The sequence below is a fragment of the Meles meles genome, chromosome 9, assembly GCF_922984935.1.
Source record: "Meles meles chromosome 9, mMelMel3.1 paternal haplotype, whole genome shotgun sequence".
Taxonomy (NCBI): Eukaryota; Metazoa; Chordata; class Mammalia; order Carnivora; family Mustelidae; genus Meles; species Meles meles.
The window spans coordinates 90,869,718-90,893,755 of NC_060074.1; the positions used below are offsets into that span (position 1 = coordinate 90,869,718).

General features: G+C 36.4%; 1 protein-coding gene across 1 annotated transcript in view; it reads left to right on the forward strand.

The window, feature by feature from the left end:
• Window positions 1-24,038, forward strand: part of LRP1B (LDL receptor related protein 1B) — a 2,013,404-nt gene that overhangs the window by 1,439,518 nt on the left and 549,848 nt on the right. The window contains exon 33 of the mRNA XM_046019480.1: window positions 22,425-22,569. Coding sequence (XP_045875436.1) covers window positions 22,425-22,569 — 145 coding nt within the window. The remainder of the gene's footprint in view (window positions 1-22,424; window positions 22,570-24,038) is intronic.

Genomic DNA, 24,038 nt, shown 5'->3' on the forward strand with positions numbered 1-24,038 from the left:
TGTGGGAGGAAAAAAGACTGTAATCTTAGAACGCAGGTAAGAGTTTTGCCTAAAAGATGTGACAAGATATAGAAGGACAGGTAGGTGACCCAGAAACCTTTACAAGAGGACTCTTCAGTTTGTGGAATAGCAAATACAAAAAGAGTACATGCGGCATGGTAAGGATTACCATTAATTCAGTTTAAAAGAAAAACACTTTTCTTTTTTTCTTTTTTTTAACAGTGATTTGACCTTGTCATCACCAAGATTGCCTTTAATGGTGGCAAACATATTGAAGATCTCTTAAGCTGGAGTATTTCTTATATTTATATGGATGGACAAAATACATAAAAACTTTATAGTTATAGCATGTAGGCATAACTATAGTGTCAGTAAAATTTCAAAATTATTTAACCATGTTCTATTATATAAAAATTTATCTTAACGACCCCCTAGAAACATGTTTTTCTTTTTTTGAAATAGTTAATATACCTCCAAATCATTTCCATACAAATTACATCCAAGCATTCATGTGTGGAATGTGTGTGTGTGTGTGTGTTTCTTAAGATACTTGTGCCATCCAGATTTGTTATAGGGAATTCTTGTTGTGAGAAATCTAGTCAAAGTTGGAGATTACTTGGTATAGAGTGACAAAAATCACATCTCCAGATCATCTTTCCTCATAAAAATTTGTATCAGTAAGTGACCATTTTTTAAAATCCTAAATGTAATGAGAAATGTGTTATTTGCAAATTTGGAGTTATATTCTTTTTTCAGGATCATTATATTGTGATCTCTGTCAAACACAGAGGCCTTATCTAGTGGATTTCTTTGTATAAAAAGGAGTAAAAAAGGAGGGCACAATGAAGTGATCATATAAGGACGCTCATTCTGGATTTCCTCATAGAAGGCACTTGCATTCTTCTTTAGTTTTTATAGTTTATATTTAAAATACAACATTCGTGGGGCGCTTGACTGGCTCAGTGGGTTAAAGCCTCTGCCTTCAGCTCAGGTCATGATCTCAGGGTCCTAGGATCAAGCCCTGCATCCGGCTCTCTGCTCAGTGGCAAGCCTGCTTCCTCCTCTCTCCCTCTCTGCCTGCCTCTCTGCCTACTTGTGATCTCTGTCTGTCAAATAAATAAATAAAATCTTTTTTTAAAAGATTTTAAAAGATTTTTTTAATAGATTTAAAAGATTTAAAAGAATTTAAAAGATTTTTTTAATAGATTTCTCGTTCAACTCAGTTGGAAGTATTGAGTTGCAATGACATATTTTGCTAACTGATGATTTAAATGAGCTACTTTTTCCCTGACTTGCGCTACATAGTAGAGGTTTTACATGTTTTTATTTTCAAGTGAATAGATACATTAAATTATTTGGGAAAAGCAAGAACAAGTCAAATGGGATCACCAAAGATCATTTCCGACTCCTTATTTTTTAACCTTTTCCCCAGTAGTTTATTTATATACCTACACATATATTTCTAGATTAGTAGATTTTATCATATTAATTATTTGGCAGTATCAAGAGTTAGGTAGTAACTGCAACAACAAAATTCATAGTTTAATAATAAGGACAGAACAGCAAATTATCCAATTTAGAACAGCCATTTAAGCAATTTTTAAAATACTGGAACTTTATTATACACTGTGTATTTAAGCGAAGATAAAATGCTAGTTAATTCTCATATATCCAAAGGAAAAAAAAATTGCTCAAGAAGCACACTAGAAAGATGACTTAAATTAATTGAAATTGAAGTTACATAATATGAATGCTAATACAGTAAATTATTTTAAAATGGATTAAAAATAGCAACATTTTCAAAATATCAAGAATTTTTTATATAAAACAGGTTTAAAGCTTGTGTTAAATTTATGACATATATACTTTTTAAACTATATATAAACTTCATTTCACTTTTAATTTGTCTTAAACATTACTTTCTAGATCAGTAAGGGTTTCAACAATGTCACTTTTATGTTTACATGATATTTCACTATATCCGTATATGATATTTTATTTAAATAATCACCTGTATATAAATGATAAAGTTTTAATATTTTCTAAAAATTATTGATATTATGATGACTATCCTAATAGGTAGTCATTTGCTGAGCTTAAGGTACAGTTTTTGATGTAACATTTCTGGGTCAGATTGTTTAGAAATTTTTAAGCGTTTATCATTCATCTTCTTTTGTTCTCATAATCATTTTGTCAGTTGATAAAAGCAGTAGTGCTATTTTTCCCTGCTCTCATTCCTCACTTAAGCTATCTGGTAAGACACCTAATTGTTTTTTGTTTGTTTGTTTTGTTTTGTTTTTTTGTATTTTGTTGGTTTTTTTTGTTTGTTTTATTTCATTCAGAGTAGCATGGTTCTCAGACCCTTCTGAATCATGATTGCTATCTTCTAAGCCTTCCCATTTTTCAGACTTCTTCCAAAAACTAAAAACTAAGACCTGTACATAATAATAAAGATATATTTAGGACAAGGTCTACTAAGATTAATTCTTCCTGGACACTGTTTTATATGGTGTTCGATTACCAGTAACAGAGCGTTTCATTCTGATTATCTCTGTTTGGAAAACAGAATACAGTTTCTGGGAAGTTTTTGCCAAAGAGGTGGTATTTGAGCTTACACTGGAATGGCAAGAAAGATCTTAGCCTTGTGAAATTTTCCAAGGAAGAACTTTCTGGGCAGAAAAGATAACAAATACAAAGCCTTCAGGGCAAAAGTGCTTGGCATGTTGTGATTAACCTGGCTAGAGTGATAGGACCTTCGTTCTAGAGGAGAGGATGACCACAGGGAAAGATCCTGAAGAAAGTACCCAATATGGTAAAGAATAAAGAGTTTATTCTAGTAGCCAGTTGAAGGGTTAAACAAGAGTTTTATGATCTGGATGTATTTTAAAAATATTATTTGACAGTATGTGAAGACTGGGCTGCGGGAGGGGCAAGAATAGAAGCTGGAAAAATTCAGAAGGTTATTGTTATAGGAGTTCAGGTGAGAGACTGATAGCTTGAAGCATTGTGGTACCAGAAGAAGTGGGAGGAATGGAGGTCATAGAAAGAATTTGGATGTAGGTAAACAGAATGTACTTTAGAAGTAAGGTTCAGATCTGCTTTCAGTTCAGGCTGAATTTTCTCTCAGTTGTGCTTCTCAGCCTGGCCCTTCAAAATGTCTCAGACTCATTTTAATAACTTCCCCAGTAAGCTTTTAACAAGTAAAAATTAATTAATTGATTAATTAAACAAACAAAAACTAGTAGATATGGGGTAGTGTATTAGCTAAGGTTGCCATAATGAAACACTATAGACTGAGTAGATTAAACAGTAAAAATTGATTTTTCTCACAAGTCTAGAAGCTAGACTTCTAAGATGAGGGAGTCAGTAGGTTCTGTTTCTCCTCAGGACCTCTTGACTTGCAGATGACTGCCTTCACACCAAGTCCTCTTGTCATCTTTACTCTGTGCTCACGGCACTGGTGTCTCTCCTTAACCTGAAACCAGTCCTATTGGGTTAGGACCCACCCTTGTGACCTCATGATCCTTAGTTATTTCTTTAAAAACCTTGTCTCCAAATGAAGTCATTTTGGGGGTTGAGGATTCAGTATGTGAATTTTGGGAGCACATAATTCAGTCCAAAAGAGGAAAGCCATCACCTACTAATTTCAACCAACTTCCATGCTAATGATTATGACTAGTATAGAGAAGAAAAAATAATTTTCCATTTACTCTAATGGATTCTTGGCTAAGAGACTCCTGTAATAAAGGGGAGATTAACAGGAGAAAAAAATAATTTGTATGTGTATACAGAAGCCCCCAAAATATAGGAGACTGGAAAGGCAGCCAGATAATTGAGGCTTATCTCTCATCCTTAGCTAAGGAAAGGGACAGGGGTATGGGACTTCAGACCCAGACCTTTCAAAGGGGAGAAGGCAACTAATGGGAAAGTGAGAAGGGGAAATGCTTGGTAAGCAAAGGCTGCCCTTTGAAACGGAAAGTTTCTCCAGTAAACAAATGATCTCTGGTATTAGCTCTCTTCATGGTACCGGCCTCCCTTCTAACATAAATGTCCCTTATAAAACGGTAACTTACACTGTTTTCAGAGCTCCTCCTGTGTCCGCTTTTTCTCAAAATAATCAGGTCAAAATAATCCTTATGACAAAGGGGTAGCACATGACGCTGTCTTTCATTAGCTGCAAGAGAAGTAGAATAAAATCGTAGAATACAGTGCAAATCCATCCCTCAGTTTGAAAAAGTAATTCCTCACACATTACTGCTGATAATTCGTAGAAATATTTTTCTTAATTGTTTATGTAATAGAATCAGTATTTTCACGTATATTTTTTATTTTCTTTTGACTCATTCATTTGTTTATTCAATAAGGTACCAATTATTATCTTTACCATTCAAATCACTTAGCTAGTACTTCCTGTATTATGTGAGTGGGTAGAATTTTTCCCATTTTATACAGGGGGAGACAAATATTAAGGGTCCAAGTAAGTTTGTAAGGATCACCCAGAGAGTAAGTGTCACAGGCAGGCATCAAAGCAGGTATGTACGACTCCAAATCACATTTTCTTACCTCCTACAGTCTTGAAAACCATCCGTGTGAATGGCATTGGCATAAGTATGGAGGATAAGAGTTAATAAGACATAATTCCTTCCCTGAAGAATCTTACATTTTAAATAAGGAGACATACATGTAAATTAAAAAAGGGTTATGGGATTATGAGAGTTATAATATTATACACAAATCATAGAACGAAAAGAATTTGGTGATCCACTTTCCGTTTTGACGGCAAAGCTTCCAAACAGAGGTATCACTTTAACTGCGTCTGAAAATGTGTCCATTATTCGGATAATGAGAGTAGAGGTGTTACAGTAGTGGAGGTAAGGAAGTAAACTGAGGGCAAATGCAAAAAGCACAGAGATGTTGGGAATCATCATTTTGGAGAATTATATATACTGTCAACATTGTATTAACCTGTTAACTAGGATAACAGAAAATGGAAGGAGGATACAGGTAGAACATAGTTCAGGCACAATTAAACACAACTGTGATACAGGATGAATATTTAATATAAATGCATGCAATTAAAACGTTCCAATAGTCTACTCTGTTATTTGAGTCTCCTCCTGCTCTTTCTCCACTCCCTGTTTTTAATGAAAACTATCTTAGGTAACATCAATTTCATTGAATCAGCTCTACTTTTTTTATTTTCTAAACACCAAAGCAAGCAGGTATTTGGAGCTGCTTTGTCTTTGTCAGCTAATTCCTCCCTCGCACTGTCATTCTCTCCATCATTGCAGGAATACTAGTTCACTGGCAACACAGTGAAGCCATCAACTTGGAAATTAAATTACCTGCCATTCTCAGGTTTTTCTCCCTATAACCTCAGACTGCCCCCTCAGCTCTCAATGAGGCAATGCTCTCAATATAACAATGAATCGAGAGTTTAGGGCCATAACTGTCAGTTCAAGGTCACAAAGGCTTCAACACAGAATTCTGGGCCTTGTTCTGCAGTGCTCTCCATCTAGCCTTCACTGTCCTTCTCCAAAATTCTCTTTTTAAGAAAAAAACAACAAAAACCAAGTATTAGCAAAGCAAAGAGACATCTAGTTCCATCACAGCCATGAGGATCAGATTTTTACACAGGTTTCAGACAAACGACAGAGAGCTGCTCCTGCACAGAGGAGCAGCTAACAGGCTAACAGACTGCTGCTGTAAGCAAACATATCCACCTCTGATTGTCCAGGTGGAGGGGCGTTTCTGATTTGCAGCAGATACAATGTAAAAATGTAATGGTTCCTATATAATCGGAAATGAGAGACTCCTCTTGATTTGTAGGTGTTTCTCATATTCACAGTAGTTTTAATTATTTTTCCTTACAAAGAAACTGCCTTTTGATTATTTCTATACATGTTTCTGCTGTAACATGGTTAATCTATCCTGGGGTAACTGAGGTTGATTACAATTCAGTATTCCTGGAACATGGAGCACTGGGGCAATGATAGATCTGGTGATGGAAAATTCACCAGGCATCAAATCATGGATGGCCTTTGTGCCCCACTTAGAGGGTTGGCAGGGGAAAGCCACTGGAGAGTTTCAAGCATCAGAGGAGTGATATGCTCAGATTTGCATTTTGGAAAGATCACGCTAGTGTTTCCTTAACAATGAGAGAATGACAGGTGCTGAGCCCTTGAGCTCAGCAGTTGCATTGGAAATGGAGAGGAAATAAAACATCCCTGAGATAATAAGGGTGAAGAACTAACCAGGGTTACTCAGACTGGATGGCACTTTGATAAGACCATGGAGCAGTGAGGGTCCAAGAGATGACTGCCTGGTTTGTACTCTGAGGACTGGATGGTGGTCCAGATGATTCTGTTTTATTCTTTAATTTGAGAACCACTAATGTAGATTATCACTTAATCTCTGTATTTACTTATAGTATCCAGACCCTCTGTTGTATATTATTTTCAGGGTCCTCAGTCATCCTCTCCAGAGGGTATTTCTCTAACTCTTTGACCAGGCTTAGAGAGCAGCACTCTCTTGGATGTGTACATATGACTCTAATGCCTTCAGAAATAGACTAAACCAATCATCTTTCTTTCAATGGTATCTCACTCCCTGTCTTTGGAGGCCTGATGGTTCCCAGTTACTCACCCATTCTGAAGTTCTGGAGGGCAGACTAGCTTGCATCTGGCCACCTTCCTTTGCTGGTGGAGATTTTCTTTTTATCTATAGAGTCAGTCACCAATTATAATCTGTTTTTAATCTACTACAATTTTTATAGCCTCGGTCTTTTTTCCATTATAAAGACTTCCTTGTCTTTATAGGCTTATATGCTTTTTCATTGTTTTCTTGTAAATTTGGTGGTTTCAGAAGAGAGTAGAGATAATAGAATTGCCAGATAAAATACATAATACCCAGTTAAACTTGAATTTCATGTAAGTGAATATTTTTTGTAGAGATATTTTTCAGGACATACTTATACAAAAATTAATTGTCCTTTATCTGTAATTCAGATGGAACTGGACATAATATTGTATTTTATATTTTAAATATAAATGGCTAGTTTTTGAAGAAATATAATTTTTGAATATGGATCTCAGTAGTTCTGGTATAGTTCCATAAAGTACATATTCTCAATATTTAAAAAATAAGCTATCAATTTTGATAATACATTTCAAGAAGTCAAGTTTTATTAAAATTTAAAGCTTCATAATTATAATTTTAAACTGTAATAACTGCGTGGCTCAGTGGGTTAAGCCTCTGCCTTTGACTCAGGTCATGATCTCAGGGTCTTGGGATTGAGCCCCGCATCGGGCTCTCTGCTCAGCAGGGAGCCTGCTTCCCCTCTCTCTCTGCCTGCCTCTCAAAAATAAACAAACAAACAAACAAACAAAATGTAATAACTAAAGTATATATTTCAACTCTTTTTAATTTGAGGCCAAACTTTAATTTACATTTGTCAAGTAATTTTGCATTGCTAGGTGTAGTGTTATCAGGTCTAGTGAGTGTATCATTTTATGAGCAGTGCTATGCAGTGGCAAGAGCACTGAAATTCAGTTAATACCAACTGAGAGTTCCCGCCATGCTTCTGCTGTGTGACCTTGGAGAAGGTCACCTTCTGACCTTCTGTTTGCTCATCTTTAACAATAGGAGGTGCATTAACACATCACTTCTCATTTATGATGATTAAATGAGACAGCCATATTTGCTTATGTTCAGAGTTTAGCAAAGGCCCTGAAACTTAGCACATTCCGGTAAATTTATTTCCCTTGTCTCTCCTCTCCTCTTCTCTCCACTTCTCTCCTCTCCTCCTTTCTCTCTCTCTCTTTTGAATGAAGACTTTTAGAGACTGTATGGTAGAATCAATTTATATTTGTTATTTATGTTAATTCTTATATTTCATAAATTCCTTTAATGGGTCTGTTAGTAAATGTATTCATTTCCTAAGGGTACATCATAAAGTCTCACAGACTGGGTGGCTTAACAGAAATTTACTTTCTCATTATTCTTAAGCTTGAAGTCTTAAGATTAACGTGTCAGCATGCTTGATATCTACTGAGGCCTATCTCTATGACTTATAGATGGATGTCTTCTCCTCCCTGGGTCTTCTCTGTGTACGGGTACCTCTGTCCTAATTTCTCTCTCTTTCTCCCTCTCTCTCTGTCTCTCTTTTTTGGATACTGATATAATTAACATATAGTATTATATTAGTCTCAGGTGTACAATATAGCAATTCAACAATTCTGTACATTACTCTGCTTCTAATTTTCTCTTCTTATAAGGACCTTAGTCATATTGGATTAAGGCCCATCTTAATGACTTCATTTTAACTTAATTACCTCTTTAAATTCCCTATCTCTAAAAACAGTTACATTCTGAAGTCCTGGAAGTGAATACTCCAACATATGAATTTTGGGAGACACGATGTAACCCGTAATGTTGGAGTAGAGATATTCATAATAACTGACATCAAGTTAAGCAAGCAGTCTTTGCATTTTGGTACTTTCTGAAGATTCTAGTAGATTCAAATCAATAACAATGTGAGAAAGAAAAAGTGAGAGAAATACATGTGATTCTAAGTACATAGTAAAAATCAAAGTCCTTTGTGTTAGAGAGATCCTTGGAAAGTATATTTAAAAAGTGATATTTTAAGAAAGATATCAACAAGGAATGGAAGAGATAGCTTTATTTAAATGTTTTCTGAGTTATGACTTGTTATGGGAGACATTTTTAGGGATATTTATTTCCGTAATCATTTTGCATGTATTTAGGAAACTTCTACATCGTACAAAGCACTGTGAAGAATATAAAGAAGTACAAGACAGGATCCTTGTTCTCAAGAGTTTTTAATCTCCGGATAAAGAGTCAAAACTAGTACAAGTGAAAAAAAGGGAAAGCAACAATTAAATATAAAACCATGTGATTCTGTCTGTAGATAGTTGAGCATCAGTGAGAAGGAAGAGTCAATGTGGGATATCCTAGTCTGAAATACTTCCCTCAGGGTGAGGTTCTACTTGGGCAGTGAAGGGTGACTACAGTGGAATTACGGGCAGATGAAAATGGGGAAAAACAGACATAAGTAAAAAATGAAACTGTGCCCATTTTCTTCACAGCACTAAGAGAAGTTTTTAGTTATTTTATTTCTTAGTTTGTTTTTTTTTAATTACGATAAGAATATTTAACCTGAGGTCCATCCTCCTCACAGATTTTTAAGTGTTCAGTACAATACTGTTAACTATTGGCACAATGTTGTACAGCAGATCTCTAGAATTTTCACCTTTTGTGTAACTGAAACTTTATACTTGTTGAAGGGCAACTCCCCATTTCGTTCTCTCCCCACCCTCTGACAATACCATCCTGTTCTGCTTGAGAGTTTAGCTAGCTTAAATGCCTCATATAAGTGGAATCATGAAGTATTTGTCCTTCTATGACTGGCTAATTTTATGTAGTGTGATATCCTCAAGGTTCATCCATGTTGATGTATATGGCAAAATCTTTTTTTTCTTTTTAAAGATTTAATTTTGTTAGAGCACTTTTACAGCAAAATTAAGAAGAAAATACTGAGATTTCCTATGTACCGCCTATATCCTTACATTGATAGCCTCCCCATTATCAACGTTCTCTACCAGAATATTTCCTTTTTCATCAAGGCTGTAATCAAGGCTGAATAATACTCCATTGTATGTGTATACCACATTTTCTTTAACAATTCATCTTTCAGTAGACATTTAGTTTGTGTCTGTGTCTTTGCTCTAATGAATTATGCTGCAATTAACATTGGGGTGTTAATATCTCTTTGATATCCTGACGTTAGTTTCTTTGAATATATACTCAGATGTGTGGGATTGCTTGGTCATGCAATAGTTCTATTTTTAATTTTTTGAGGAGCCTCCATATTATTTCTATAGTGGCTCTGCCATTTTATATTCCTATATTCCCTGCAGCAGTGTGTGCAAGTGTTCTAGTTTCCCTATAACCTTGCTAGCATAGCTCTTTTTTTTTTTTTAATTATAGCCAACTTCACAAGTGTAAAGTGATATTTCATTATGGTTTTGATTTGCATTTCCTTGATTATTGGTTATGTTGAGCATCTCCTCATATACATGTGGGCCATTTACATGTCTTCTTTAGAAAAATGTTTATTCAAGTCCTTTGCTTATTTTCAATCAATTTATCTATTTATTTTTTGCTATTGATTTGTAGGAATTAAAGTTGCTTCTTTCCTGTTTATGTATCTTTCTCCATCACCAGAGCATAGGGTCTATAAAAGCAGACACTCTCTTTCATTTTCCTGCTATCTACGTAGTACTTTATAAATATAATAGATGATCAATATTAGTTGAAAAGTGAATGAATAAATGAACATTGTGAGGTGGTAAGAGTGGATGTAGCATGTCCTCGAGAGAAGTTAGAAAGACATCTTAGATGGAATCAATTCAGATTATGTCATGATTTAAAAACCTGGTAAGGGATTTTAAATTTGAGGCAGTATATAATCAGGAAATTTGAAGAATCTTGAGCAAGAATTAGGATTGATGAATGGTATGTTTTTAGAGGACTGCAACAACCTAGAATAGTTTTTCCGATTTGTCTGTGGTTCTAGTTTCATTCTGGTCACTACTGAGAAGACTGTTATCTGATGGTCATAGTCTTTCCTGGACACAAGTTTCTTTGATCGTGGTTCTCAAGGATATGGTTTTATCTGTTTTGCCTCTTCTCCCATTTATTTGACAACTCTGTACTGCCCCATCAGAATCCAGCTGGTTATCCTCGGAGACTTTTTTAGACAAGGCATGGTTTTGTGTTACTCCTAGAAGCTCTTCCTGCCCTGAAACTGTAATCTAGATTAAGTTATATGGCCACCTCTATTGACCAGAAGGCCGCAAAAGACTGTGCTTGGCATTTTGAATGTTGCCTGTGGAAATTATTCTTCTTTAGCAGTGTTGATGGGGAAGACAGTGACTTTTGGTTAAGCAACATAGAGTCTGACATAGATTGACTACCTTCTAATGGATAAGGATAGTCTTTTCTTTTCTTTTCCTTTTGTTTCTTTTTCTTTTCTTTTTGTTTTCTAGTCAAGTCTAGTTTTTACAATTATGAATAAATCTGCAAAAATCCGTGTTCTGTGTGTGTGTACGCAGGCATAAGTCTCTAACTCCTTAAATACCAAAGAGTAGATTGCTGATCATACAGTAAGAGTATTTTCAATTTTGTAAGAAACCACCAAATATTCTTCCAAAACAGGTGTACCATTTTACATGCTCATCAGCATTGAATGAAAGTTCTTATTGGTTCACATTCTCACTGGTATTTGGTGTTGTCAGTGATTTTTAGCCATTTTAGTAGGTGTCTAGTGGTATCTCATTGTTATGTTACTTAGCATTTCTCTGATGAGCTATAATGCAGAGCATCTTTTCATATGCATATTTTCCATCTGCATATCTTCTCTGATGAAGTATCAATGTCTTGGGCCCATTTTTTAAAATTGGGTGATTCATTTTATTATTGTTGAATTATATGAGTTCTTTGTATATTTTTGAGAATGGTCCTTTATCAGATGTACATTTGTAAGTATTTTCTCCATGTCTGTGGCTTGTCTTCTAAGTACTGATATTTTCTTTTGCAAAGAAGTTCTAATTTTAATAAGTCTACTATATCAATTATTTATTTCATGGGTTATGTCTCTGATGCTGTAACTGAAATGGCATCACCTTACCCCAAGTCATCTAGGTTTCTCCTGTTATCTTTTGAGAGTCTTATAATTTTGCACTTTACATTTAGATTCTTGTTCCATTTTGAGTTAATTTTTGTGAAGGGTGTAAGGTCTTTATCTAGATTCACTCTTTCATATGTGGACACCCACCTGTTCCAGCACCATTTCTTTAAGAGACTGTCTTTGCTCCATTGCATTGCCTTTACTCCTTTGTCAAAAATCAGATGACTATATTTATAAGGGTGTATTTCTGGACTGTCTATTCTGTTCCATTGATTTGTTTGTCTATTCTTCTACCAGTACCACATTGTCTTAATTACTTTTTTAGTAATTCCTGAAGTTGGATATTGTCAGTCCTTCAACCCTCTTCTCCACTTCATTCATTTTTGAGAAATATCTGCTAAGCACCTACGTGTGAATAGGCATAGATTGTCAGTTGTTCTTTCAAGTAGAGAATGGTATTCTATGGGGACATCTGAGTGGCTCAGTTGGTTAAGCAGCTGCCTTTGGATCAGGTCGTGATCCTGGGGCCCTGGCATCGAGTCCCACATTAGACTCCCTGCTCAGTAGAAGCCTGCTTTCTCACTCTCCCTCTGCCTGCTGCTCCCTCTGCTTGTGCAAGCTTTCTCTCTCTGTGTCAAATAAATAAGTAAAATCTTAAAAAAAATGGTATTCTATGAAAAAAAACTAGCTAATTTTCAAAAAAAAAAAAGAAAGAAAGAAAAGAGGGGGAAAAGACAAGAAAAAGAGAGAGGTAAATCAGGAGACAGACTCTTAACTATAGAGAACAGAGGGTTACTGGCAGGAAAGTAGGTGGAAGGATGGGTTAATTGGTGATGGGTTTTAAAGAGGGCCCATGTAGTGATGAGTACTGGGTATTGTAGGTAAGTGATAAATCATTCAATCTACACCTAAAACTAATACTACACTGTATGTTAACTGACTGGAATATAAATAAAAATTAAAGAGAAAAAAGTAGCTAATTTTTCTTGCAGCTTAAACAATCTCATGAACACATTTCTTCCAGACAATTATACTTTAGCATGCTGCAGAATGCTTTATGCATACTTTCCATTTTGCCACACAGAATATTAAAAAGACATGTACTGAAGGATCAAGACTTAATAAAATTAATGCTTTTACTGTACAGTTGAGGACATCGTTATGTAAAACTGGCTGATTTCTTTTTTCCTGTAAATGCATAGCAGTGGAGATTCCAGTGATTCCTTGTCAGATTTGTGATGCTGACTATGTGATGTTTAAGACTAATAGTCAACTTGTCCTTCCTTTATTACCATGTTATCTGTTTGCCCTTTTCCTCTGTATTATGGAAGATTTTCTCAACCATGTATTTTTTAATGTCCTGAGTTTGTCTTTCATTGTTCCTTGTTTCAGCATCTTTAATTTTTCTAGAATAAGACATGTATTTGGATGTCTTTGATAATTTTTTAACCATTGTTATTTTGTTATTTTTTATTTTTAAAAAGTTTCTAAAAGATCACCTTACTGAAATATAATTCACATACCATACAATTCACACATTTAAGTGCAAAATTCAGTGTTTTTGTGGTACATTGTTAATTTTTTACTTTTTTTAAAAATTTATTTATTTTTTTCAGCGTAACAGTATTCATTGTTTTTGCACAACACCCAGTGCTCCATGCAATACGTGCCCTCCCTATTACCCACCACCTGTTCCCCCAACCTCCCACCCCCAACCCTTCAAAACCCTCAGGTTGTTTTTCAGAGTCCATAGTCTCTTATGGTTCGCCTCCCCTTCCAATTTTTTTTTTTTATAAACATGTAATGTATTTTTATCCCCAGGGGTACAGGTCTGTGAATCGCCAGGTTTACACACTACACAGCACTCACGATAGCACATACCCTCCCCAATGTCCATAACCTCCTCCCCCTCTCCCAACCCCACCTCACCCCAGCAACCCCCAGTTTATTTTGTGAAATTAAGAGTCATTTATGGTTTGTCTCCCTCCCAATCCCATCTTGTTGCATTTATTCTTCTCCTATCCCCCTAACCCCCCATGTTGCATCTCCATGTCCTCATATCAAGGAGATCATATGATAGTTGTCTTTCTCCAATTGACTTATTTCACTAAGCATGATACCCTCTAGTTCCATCCACGTTGTTGTAAATGGCAAGATTTCATTTCTTTTGATGGCTGCATAGTATTCCATTGTGTATATATACCACTTCTTCTTTATCCATTCATCTGTTGATGGACATCTAGGTTCTTTCCATAGTTTGGCTATTGTAGACATTGCTGCTATAAACATTCGGGTACATGTGCCCCTTTGGATCACTGCGTTTGTATCTTTAGGGTAAATACCCAGTAGTGCAATTGCTGGGTCATAGGGTAGTTCTAGTTTCAACATTTTGAGAAACCTCCATGCTGTTTTCCAGAGTGGTTGCACCAGCCTGCATTCCCACCAACAGTGTAGGAGGGTTCCCCTTTCTCCGCATCCTCACCAGCATCTGTCATTTCCTGACTTGTTAATTTTAGCCATTCTGACTGGTGTGAGGTGATATCTCATTGTGGTTTTGATTTGTATTTCCCTGATGCCGAGTGACGTGGAGCACTTTTTCATGTGTCTGTTGGCCATCTGGATGTCTTCTTTGCAGAAATGTCTGTTCATGTCCTCTGCCCATTTCTTGATTGGATTGTTTGTTCTTTGGGTGTTGAGTTTGCTAAGTTCCTTATAAATCTTGGATACTAGCCCTTTATCTGATATGTCGTTTGCAAATATCTTCTCCTATTCTGTCAGTTGTCTTTTGGTTTTGTTAACTGTTTCCTTTGCTGTGCAAAAGCTTTTGATCTTGATGAAATCCCAATAGTTCATTTTTGCCCTTGCTTCCCTTGCCTTTGCCGATGTTCCTAGGAAGATGTTGCTGTGGCTGAGGTCGAAGAGGTTGCTGCCTGCGTTCTCCTCAAGGATTTTGATGGATTCCTTTCTCACATTGAGGTCCTTCATCCAATTGGAGTCTATTTTCGTGTGTGGTATAAGGAAGTGGTCCAATTTCATTTTTCTGCATGTGGCTGTCCAATTTTCCCAGCACCATTTACTGAAGAGGCTGTCTTTTTTCCATTGCACATTGTTTCCTGCTTTGTCGAAGATGAGTTGACCATAGAGTTGAGGGTCTATTTCTGGGCTCTCTATTCTGTTCCACTGATCTATGTGTCTGTTTTTGTGCCAGTACCATGCTGTCTTGATGATGACAGCTTTGTAATAGAGCTCGAAGTCCGGAATTGTGGTGCCACCCACTTTGGCTTTCTTTTTCAATATTCCTTTGGCTATTCGAGGTCTTTTCTGGTTCCATATAAATTTGAGGATTATTTGTTCCATTTCTTTGAAAAAAATTGATGGTATGTTGATAGGGATTGCATGAAATGTGTAGATTGCTTTAGGTAGCATAGACATTTTCACAATATTTATTCTTCCAATCCAGGAGCATGGAACATTTTTCCATTTCTTTGTGTCTTCCTCAATTTCTTTCATGAGTACTTTATAGTTTTCTGCATATAGATTCTTAGCCTCTTTGGTTAGGTTTATTCCTAGGTATCTTATAGTTTTGGGTGCAATTGTAAATGGGATTGACTCCTTAATTTCTCTTTCTTCTGTCTTGTTGTTGGTGTACAGAAATGCAACTGATTTCTGTGCATTGATTTTATATCCTGACACTTTACTGAACTCCTGTACAAGTTCTAGCAGTTTTGGAGTGGAGTCTTTTGGGTTTTCCACATATAGTATCACATCATCTGCAAAGAGTGATAGTTTGCCTTTTCTTTGCTGATTTGGATGCCTTTAATTTCTTTTTGTTTTCTGATTGCTGAGGCTAGGACTTCTAGTACTATGTTGAATAGCAGTGGTGATAATGGACATCCCTGCCGTGTTCCTGACCTTAGCAGAAAAGCTTTCAGTTTTTCTCCATTGAGAATGATATTTGCGGTGGGTTTTTCATAGATGGCTTTGATAATATTGAGGTATGTGCCCTCTATCCTTACACTTTGAAGAGTTTTGATCAGGAAGGGATGCTGTAGTTTGTCAAATGCTTCTTCAGCATCTATTGAGAGTATCATATGGTTCTTGTTCTTTCTTTTATTAATGTGTTCTATCACATTGATTGATTTGCGGATGTTGAACCAACCCTGCAGCCTTGGAATAAATCCCACTTGATCGTGGTGAATAATCCTTTTAATGTACTGTTGAATCCTATTGGCTAGTGTTTTGGCGAGAATTTTTGCATCTGTGTTCATCAAGGATATGGGTCTGTAGTTCTCTTTTTTGGTGGGATCCTTGTCTGGTTTTGGGATCAAGGTGATGCTGGCCTCATAAAATGAGTTTGGAAGTTTTCCTTCCATTTCTATTTTTTGGAACAGTTTCAGGAGACTAGGAATTAGTTCTTCTTTAAATGTTTGGTAGAATTCCCCTGGGAAGCCGTCTGGCCCTGGGCTTTTGTTTGTCTGGAGATTTTTGAATACTGTTTCAATCTCCTTACTGGTTATGGGCCTGTTCAGGTTTTCTATTTCTTCCTGGTTCATTTGTGGTAGTTTATATGTCTCTAGGAATGCATCCATTTCTTCCAGATTGTCAAATTTGTTGGCGTAGAGTTGCTCATAGTATGTTCTTATAATTGTCTGTATTTCTTTGGTGTTAGTTGTGATCTCTCCTCTTTCATTCAGGATTTTATTTATTTGGGTCCTTTCTCTTTTCTTTTTGATGAGTCTGGCCAGGTGTTTATCAATCTTATTGATTCTTTCAAAGAACCAGCTCCTAGTTTCCTTGATTTTTCCTATTGTTTTTTTGGTTTCTATTTCATTGATTTCTGCTCAGATCTTTATGATTTCTCTTCTCCTGCTGGGTTTAGGGTTTCTTTCTTGTTCTTTCTCCAGCTCCTTTACATGTAGGGTTAGGTTGTGTAGTTGAGACCTTTCTTGTTTCTTGAGAAAGCCTTGTACCACTATATAATTTCCTCTCAGGACTGCCTTTGCTGTGTCCCACAGATTTTGAACCTTTGTGTTTTCATTACCATTTGTTTCCATGAATTTTTTCAATTCTTCTTTAATTTCCTGGTTGACCCATTCATTCTTTAGAAGGATGCTGTTTAGTCTCCATGTATTTGGGTGCTTTCCAGCTTTCCTCTTGTGATTGAGTTCTAGCTTCAGAGCATTGTGGTCTGAAAATATGCAGGGATGATCCTAATCTTTTGATACCGGTTGAGACCTGATTTGTGACCCAGGATGTAATCTATTCTGGAGAAGGTTCCATGTGCACTAGAGAAGAATGTGTATTCTGTTGCTTTGGGATGAAATGTTCTGAATATATCTGTGATGTCCATCTGGTCCAGTGTGTCATTTAAGGCCTTTATTTCCTTGTTGATCTTTTGCTTGGATGATCTGTCCATTTCAGTGAGGGGAGTGTTCAAGTCCCCTACTATTATTGTATTATTATTGATGTGTTTCTTTGATTTTGTTATTAATTGGTTGATATAGTTGGCTGCTCCCATGTTAGGGACATAGATATTTAAAATTGTTAGATCTTCTTGTTGGACAGACCCTTTGAGTAGGATATAGTGTCCTTCCTCATCTCTTATTATAGTCTTTGGCTTAAAATCTAATTGATCTGATATGGATTGCCACCCCAGCTTTCTTCTGATGCCCATTAGCATGGTAAATTGTTTTCCACCCCCTCACTTTAAATCTGGAGGTGTCTTCACATCTAAAATGAGTTTCTTGTAGGCAACATACTGATGGGTTTTGTTTTTTTTGTCCATTCTGATACCCTGTGTCTTTAGATTGGGGCATTTAGCCCATTAACATTCAGGGTCACTATTGAGAGATATGAATTTAGTGCCATTATTAGCCTGTAAGGTGACTGTTACTGAATATTGTCTCTGTACGTTTCTGATCTACTACTTTTAGGCTTTTTCTTTTCTTAGAGGACCCCTTTCAATATTTCCTGTAGAGCTGGTTTGGTGTTTGCAAATTCTTTCAGATTTTGTTTGTCCTGGAAGCTTTTTATCTCTCCTTCTATTTTCAATGATAGCCTAGGTGGATAGAGTATTCTTGGCTGCATATTTTTCTCGTTTAGTGCTCTGAATATATCATGCCAGCTCTTTCTGGCCTGCCAGGTCTCTGTGGATAAGTCTGCTGCCAATCTAATATTTTTACCATTGTATGTTATAGACTTCTTTTCCCCGGCTGCTTTCAGGATTTTTTCTTTGTCACTAAGACTTGTAAATTTTACTATTAGGTGACAGGGTGTGGACCTATTCTTGTTGGCTTTGAGGGGGGTTCTCTGGATCTCCTGGATTTTGATGCTTGTTCCCTTTGCCATATTAGGGAAATTCTCTCCAATAATTCTCTCCAATAGACCTTCTGCTCCCCTCTCTGTTTCTTCTTCTTCTGGAATCCCAGTTATTCTAATGTTGTTTCGTCTTATGGTGTCACTTATCTCTCGAATTCTCCCCTCATGGTTCAGTAGCTGTTTGTCCCTCTTTTGCTCGGCTTCTTTATTCTCTGTCATTTGGTCTTCTAGATCACTAATTCTTTCTTCTGCCTCATTTATCCTAGCAGTGAGAGCCTCCATTTTTTTTTTTTTTTTTTTAAAAGATTTTATTTATTTATTTGACAGATGGAGATCGTAAGTAGGCAAAGAAGCAGGCAGAGAGAGAGGATGAAGCAGGCTCCCTGCTGAGCAGAGAGCCCGATGCGGGGCTCGATCCCAGGACCCCAGGATCATGACCTGAGCTGAAGGCAGAGGCTTTAACCCACTGAGCCACCCAGGCGCCCCGAGAGCCTCCATTTTTGATTGCACCTCATTAATAGCTTTTTTGACTTCTACTTGGTTAGATTTTAGTTGTTTAATTTCTCCAGAAAGGGCTTTTATATCTCCAGAGAGGGTTTCTCTAATATCTTCAATGCCTTTTTCGAGCCCGGCTAGAACCTTCAGAATCATCATTCTGAACTCTTGATCTGACATATTACCAATGTCTGTGTTGATTAGGTCCCTAGCCTTCGGTACTGCCTCTTGTTCTTTTGTTTGTGGTGATTTTTTTCCACCTTGTCATTTTGTCCAGATAAGAGGATATGAAGGATCAAATAAAATACTAAAGGCGTGGCAAAGACCCCAGAAAAATGTGCTTTAACCAAATCAGAAGAGACCCCAAATTGTGGGGGGGGAGGGGATAAAAAGAGGTTCAGAAAAAAAAAGAAAAAAATTTAAAAAATAAAACAAAGAAAAAATATAAAAAAGAAAGAAAATATATATATATATTTAGATAAACTAGTAAAAAAAGTTAAAAAAGAAAAGGGTAAAAGTTTTTAAAAATTTAGCAGAAGAAGAAAAAAGAAAGAAAAAAAAATTGAAAAAAGAAAAAAAAATTGATTTAACCGCAAGTCTAAAGAACCATGGGGAGAAAGCCATGAGTTCCGTGCTTTGCTTTCTCCTCCTCTGAAATTCTGCTGCTGTCTTAGGAATTGAACCTGATTTCCTTGATAGATGAACTTCGTCCTGGCTGCATATTTTGTTGATCTTCTGGGGGAGGGGCCTGTTGTAGTGACTTTCAAGTGTCTTTGCCCAAGGTGGGATTGCACCACCCTTACCGGCGGCTGGACTAAGTAATCGGCTCGGGTTCGCTTTTGGGAGCTTCTGTTCCCTGAATGCTTTCCGTAGAGTTCCGAAGGACGGGAATGAAAATGGCGGCCTCCTAGTCTCCGGCCCGGAGGAGCCGAGAGCCCGGGACTCCACTCCTCAGTGCGCCCCCAGAGGACAGCACCCAATCACTCCCGTATCCCCAGCCTCTAGCCGCGCTCCGAGCTCACCCAGCCCGCGACCAGTTCAAGGTAACCCCGAGCTGAGAGTTCAGTCCTCAGCTCTGTCTCTGTAGCCGGCTTCTCTGTTCTAATACCTGAGAGCTCTGTGACACTCCGACACCCCCAATCCTTCTGTGACCCTGCGGGACGTGGGGCCACGCTGACCCTGCGTGGGCTTCACCCCGGTTTAGCCTCTGGAGCAATGTCCCTCAGTGGAACAGACTTTTCAAAGTCCTGATTTTGTGCTCTCTTGCTCCGCCGCTTGCCAGGAGCCGGCCCCTCCCCCGTGGTCTATCTTCCCTCGTTTTAGATTCACTTCTCCGCCAGTCCTACCTTTCAGAAAGTGGTTGATTTTCTGTTTCTAGAATTGTTGTTCTTCTTCTCTTCGAACTCCCGTTGGATTTGTCAGTGTTTGCAATGTTTAGATAAGCTATTGAGCTGATCTCCTGCTATCTGATGTAGTCTCAGCCTGCTACTTCTCCTCCATCTTGACTCCTCCCCTGTCTTTGATAATTTTTTAAGATTTTTTTTGAATAATGTTTATGTGTCTTTATGTCTGTCTGAGTATTTACTTTTTACTCTTCTGGCTTTTTTCAACTGAACTGGAGATTCTTGGTTTCCCATAATGTCTAACAAAGTAGAAGTTGGTGTCTATCATTGGTTTCCTCCTCCTTCATGAAAATAAAAATATTTTTTCCCATATCTTTTTGGGGAGGGGTTTTTCATTGGGAGCTCTGCATAGAATTGGACACTGTGACTTGCAGATTTTGCTTTTTTGGGAGCTAGGGGTCAGATTTTGGGTCCCCCAATGCTAGAATGAAGAGAACATTATTCAAGGCACCAGACTTCATATTCCAAACCTCTTTGCTGAGCATTTTTAAAAAGAGGTATGGTTATATATTTAATTGAGACTTCTATCAGTTACTTATCCTCTGTAAACTCAGTGCAAGGGTTTGGGGAGATGGTGATGGTAGGTGATATTACATATAAAAATATCTTCACTTGATTATCCTATTTTTAGCCTTTATTAACACTCCCACTTTATTATTTAGAAGCTGAAATCAAAGTCATCCCAAGTTCTATGGAGAGGGATGAAAAATCAGATTTTATTTTATCTTATTTTTATTTTTAGTTGGAGCATAATAAAATTGAGTGATGAATGAACGAAAATTGAGAGTGGGGAAAAAATCACGATCCAGGTTGCAACTGAGCTGAAGGCAGATGCTTAACGACTGAGCCACCCAGGAGCCCCTACAGTAAAATTCTTTACTCATTTTCTTCACAGGAAATTTTTCTGGTCTTATGTCAATTCAGGGGTATAAACCAAAACCTAAATGAATGGGCTACTCACTAATCATATTCACTTATATTAGTGAGTATATATATATATACACATATACACACACACATACACATATATACATAACAAATATATATATTTTATTATATATATATCTATGTAAGAGAGAGAAGACTAAACTCCATCTATCAATGTAAGAGGACATTAGAGCTTAATTTAACACCATGGGCTCTAAAACTGGGGTTTGTTCTATAATTTGGGGCTGCTATTTATTGTATGACCTAGGGAAAACTATTTAACCTCATTTTGTCTCAGTGTTCTTTGGCAAAATGGTTTAATAATAGTAGTACTTACCTAACAAAATTGTTGTGAAGATCAAATGAAGTAATCTGTAGTGTTTAGAATTGCCCGTTGCACAAAATCAAATTCAGTAAGGGATGATCATTGTCGATGTCTGTATTACTCTCTTTGCAGTATCTGAAACTAGGCTTTGGTTCAGTCTAAATATAGTAGAATTTGAATAAGAATAAATGTACGGTGAAAGTAAAGATTATTTTGTTTTGTTCATACAATTAAATAACCTTTAACTTCTAGTTAGAAATTGAGGTGGTCCCAATTGTGATTAATTAGCTTTTTCAAGAAAAGTCTAAATTTTTCAAAAACTTTATAATTATGAACTTTATTTTGAATTATTGCCTTTCTTAAAATTTTTATGCATTCAGCATAGAATCTTAAAAAGAACCAAATTTTGGAGATAGGAAGACCAAATATATGAATTTGATTAAGATAGTTAATCTCTATGAATCCTAGATGTTTCATGTATAAAATGAGAATGATAATAGATTCCTTCTAGTTTTGGTATAATAATTTGAAATAAAATAATAATAAATGTATCATTTCTCCAGCATGCTAGCTTCCTTAAGGTCAAGACTTTTTTTTTTTTTTTTTTAAATCTGTGGCACATTGCAGCATCTCTTCTAAGAGAGATATCCAATACATGCACCCAACAAAAAATATTTAATACATGCACTCAACACATACACTGAGCAGTTTACATTATTAAAATTTTGAAGAAAGGAGCATGAGCCATGCAAAAAAATAAAAGAAGTTACTATGAGGAATTCAGTAGGAGGGAGTACTAATTATTAAAATTTTCCATATTGCAAACAAAGAGTATAGTCTTTTTTTTGGTAAGTTTTGTTTGGATATTTTGTTGGATTTTGCTGTTCATTTACAGATATAATACAGTACTACTGTGATCATGTTTAAGTATGTAAATAATATAATCTGAATTCTATATTAATTTGAATATGCTTTTATTTATATGGTGTGTGAAATTTTCTTTTAAGAAAAAGAAAAGGTAAGGCAAGAGCCTCTAATTGGGGAGGAGGGAGGAAAATCTAAACAATAATATATCACTGTGGTTTGTATTTTTTAAAAGAGTAAGAGTGATTTCATAGTTTCCCTTAGAAACAGAGTTTGGCAATATAACAAAAGAAATCAAATAGTATTATACTTTAATAGCTGTTTACTATTATTTAATAAGATGAGTATCTTTTTCATAGAAGAAATCTTTTCACTTTTATAGATAAGAAACTGTGGTGGGCAGACCAAAACTTAGCTCAGCTGGGAACCTGCAGCAAAAGAGATGGAAGAAACCCCACTGTCCTACGAAATAAGACTTCTGGGGTTGTTCATATGAAAGTGTATGATAAAGAAGCACAGCAAGGCAAGTCACACTGTAATGAATTTGTGCCACTTTTTGAATATATAATGTTCTCTTCTTTTCATATTATTTTCTCAATTCAACAAGTGAAAGGTTTGTATTTTGCTTCTAGTTTAAAAAAAAAAAAAGGTGGGGGGAGACAAATGTTCCTTATTACTGCAGAAGAAATACCCTTAACATAAGGTATATAACGAGTTTCCAAAATGTTAGGAAAGGCTCCCAAGGAACCTTAATTTGTCAGGTCTTCAAAGAGGTCTTATCTAGTTCTTGATTTAAAAATGTAAGAATGAGAAAAATAAATCCCAGCCAAATACAGACAGTGTATAATTAAGCCCCGAAACTGAATGAATGAGGGGACTTCAAATGGACTATGTCAACGTAAGAATTATGCATCCAAAAGCACTGCATTGTTTGGCTCTAAGCATTTTGCTTTTTTGTTTTTGCTTGTCCAAATGGTGTGCAGTGAAATGGAGTGAGAGAAGGAACAGATGGTTTACATAGGTGGGCTTGTCACATTGCCCAAATGGCAATTACTTTAGAGATGCTAGCCAGGACAGCCCCACACCTGCTAGTCCTTTCTTAGTTTTTGCTTCATGACCCATGACATTAGCAGAACTCTTTTCCTAGAAAAAATATTTTTCTGTATTTTCTTACTTTAGTCTCTGCTATGAAAATCCTTAGCTTCACATACTTTTCTTCTTAGGAAAAACATTTCAAGAAAATGTAAAGGAATTTTCATCTGAAGGATCTGGGCATATAGACCAAAGCAGAGAACAGTAGAGACAGAATTAGTGAACCAAGGGGATCACTAATTCTGAAGATAGGTAACAAACATCAATTGACAGAATTTATTGGCAATACCAATTGGGAGCCATACCTGCACATCCAGACATAAAAGGAAGACCAGATTCATGGTTGCCTTCCCTGTACAGAGCATGGGCCAAATTTTAGTATGAAATCATTCCTGAAATTTCATGAAAAAAAAAAAAAAGAAAGAAAATAATTGCTTTAACAAACAAACAAACAATTAAGTGATTCCTGGGCTCCTTTCATAGTTTAGAAGACACTAATACCCGTACTTTATGCACAAATCTGTATTTGCTCTCTGATTTAAAAAAAAATAATTTTAAAGTCTTATTTATTTATTTATATTTTAGAGATGGAGATGGGGGACAGAAAGAGGGAGAGAGAGAGAATCTCACGGTGGCTCCACCCCTAGTGGGGAGCCCAATGCGAAACCAGATCTCGCAACCCTGAGATCATTACCTGAACCAAAATCCAGAGTCTGGGACTTAGCAGACTGTGAGCCAACCAGGTGCCCCTCTGACATTTAAAAAAAAGTAACTATCCATAATAGTGAACAGGAGAGTTTTCAGTAGCAAATCTGTAATCAAAATAATTTCTCTGGCATTCAAGCCATGGGGAATAGATTATATTATGAGAATAAAACATTGGTACTCAATAAATAAAATATCA